Source organism: Tachysurus vachellii, chromosome 25 (genome assembly GCF_030014155.1).
Source record: "Tachysurus vachellii isolate PV-2020 chromosome 25, HZAU_Pvac_v1, whole genome shotgun sequence".
Taxonomy (NCBI): Eukaryota; Metazoa; Chordata; class Actinopteri; order Siluriformes; family Bagridae; genus Tachysurus; species Tachysurus vachellii.
The window spans coordinates 17,329,078-17,331,577 of NC_083484.1; the positions used below are offsets into that span (position 1 = coordinate 17,329,078).

Here is a 2,500-nt window from a genome sequence, read left to right on the forward strand (position 1 = left end):
TTGGGATTTTCAGGTTTCAGCCTCATATAAAGCAACATTTGTCATAAAGCTGTTTTATTCACATAAATATTCACATCTTTATCAGACATTTCACACACAAACAGCACAAACTCCTTCTGTGCTAAAGTTTGTGTTCACTTACAAACAAAACTGATGATCTTGCAAAGATCAAGAGAAAAAAAAACAAATCAAAACAAAATAAATTCATTCTTAGAAAAAAAGCCAAAACAAATTGTGTGTGTGTGTGTATGTGTGTGTGTATGTGTGTGTGTTAAGAGACTGAAAGAGTCTCAGCGGAGGAAATTTCATCTGATGTGATTAAAACTCTCTATGAATTTATATGAGGTTTAGTCATGAATATAAACAGCAGAGTGTGTGTGTGTTTGTGTTCATTCTACATGCTGGTAGGTAATCTTTGTGCTCTGTGCTTGGCAGAGATGCCTGTGCGCTCATAGTCCTGTTTCTCTTGGATATACTGCTGCTTACACTCCTCATAGAACGCTGGATCTGTGTAACTGAACACACATGAAATCAGGGTCAGTGTAAAACATGCACACACACACACGCACACACACACACACACACACACGCACGCACGCACGCACGCACACACACACGCACACACACACACACACGCACACACACACACGACTCACTGTTTGGTGAGACACTGTTTCAGGGCGTTGTTTTCCTCTCTGCATTTCACCACCATGAGCAGCCCGCTGTCCTTACAGCACTGTGTGAATGCTAACACAAAATACAAAAAACTGTGTTTAGTCATGAATTTACTCCCATCAGGTGGATGATGGGTGGATGAGATGGGTGGATACAGGGTCTACAGCCTTACAGACATCAGACCGCTCACTCTTTTGCTACCACATTAAGACTCTCTGGAGGATGAAAGGATGGACAGACAGACTGAGAACATAAAAGGCCTAAAAGAGCCGATATTTGTATACATTTAATTTACAGAGCTTTGTATGAAAATGTCTATCAGCTAAGAGCAGAATGATGTTGCTTTACACACTGGTTTAAAAAAATACTGAATAAAGGAGTTGAATTCCTGCAGCGGATTTCACCAGGAAATGACATCACCCTTATTTACACGTAACCATATAACCACCTCATTCTATCCACAGGGTTGCAAGCCAGTGATTTCTGTGCCGGTCTCAAGCCCTGATAAATAGAGAGGGTTTCATCAGGAAGGCACATCCGGTGTAAAACGTGCCAAATTTAAATATGCGAATCGTCAGTGTGAATTCCATACTGTATCGGCCGAGTCCCGACCTACAGGACGCCGGTAGAATTTGAGCTACTGTTGGTCGAGGAAGAAAAGGAGAGAGAAGAGGAAAGGCAGGAGTACAGGTCTGAGAACAGGGACTCAATGTTTATACAATGACAGGGAAAGATAGAGAGCTGGTGGACACGATGGAGAGAAGGAAGGTAGATCTACTGTGTGTGCAGGAGACCAGGGGGAAGGGGAGCAAAGTATGTGGGGGGGGGGGATGATGTTGAATGTGGTCAGTGGTTATGATCCACAAGTAGGCTGTGAGTTAGAAGAGAAGGAGAGAGTCTAGACAGCGTGCCAAGAGAAGAGCTATGGTACTGTATGAGGATGTCAGGAGTACATCAGAGAAGTTCAGGATATGTATGAGAGGAGTATGACAGCAGTGAGATGTGCTGTAGGTCAGACAGAGGAGTTTAAGGTGGAGGTGGGGCTACATCAAGGGTCGGCTTTGAGTCCCTTTTTGTTTGCTATGGTGATGGACAGATTGACAGATGAAGTCAGACAGGAATCTCTGTGGATAATAATGTTTGTGGATTCTGGGTCAACCATTCAGTGTGACAGGGAGTGTGGAAAAGAGGTGAAGAGGAGAGTACAGGAGGGTTGGAGTGGGTGGAGAAGAGTGTCAGTAAGAATGAAAGGAAAGGTGTAGAAGACGGTAGTGAGAGCAGCTCTGCTGTGTGTGTTAGAGGCTGTAGCAGTGAGGAAAAGACATGAGGCAGAGATGGAGGTAGCAGAGATGAGGATGTTGAGGTTCTCTTTAGGAGTGACGAGGATGGACAGGATCAGGAAGGAGCACATCAGAGGGACGGCTCAGGTTGGCTGTTTTAGGGACAGGGACAGAGAGACTAGATTGAGATGGTTTGGACATGTACAGAGGAGGGAGATGGTTATATTGGTAGAAGGATGTTGGAGATGGAGCTGCAGGTCAGAGGTCAAGAGGAAGGACAAAGAGGAGATATATGGATGTGTTAAATGTGGACATGAAGGTAACTGGTGTGAGAGTCGAGGATGATGAGGACAAAGTTAGGTGGAGACGGATGATTCACTGTGGGGACCCCTAACAGGAAAAGACCAAAGTAAAAGAACCACCACCGTAGAACCACCTCACAGTTAGAGCGTCTAGACTTTGAGTTCAGACTCCATTTAGACACACCGACATTGTGTTTATTTGTACACCGTACAGTTCATCACAATTGTCTCATCATAAAGAAC

The 2,500-nt window shown here is 44.3% G+C and overlaps 1 protein-coding gene across 1 annotated transcript in view; it reads right to left on the bottom strand.

Moving 5' to 3' along the window:
- The window catches only part of cmc1 (C-x(9)-C motif containing 1), a 13,683-nt gene that overhangs the window by 183 nt on the left and 11,000 nt on the right, over positions 1–2,500 (bottom strand). The window contains exons 3-4 of the mRNA XM_060861285.1: positions 657–747; positions 1–515 (exon numbers count right to left, since the gene is read on the bottom strand). The exon at positions 1–515 is cut by the window's left edge and continues 183 nt beyond it. Coding sequence (XP_060717268.1) covers positions 395–515; positions 657–747 — 212 coding nt within the window. The 3' untranslated portion in view covers positions 1–394. The remainder of the gene's footprint in view (positions 516–656; positions 748–2,500) is intronic.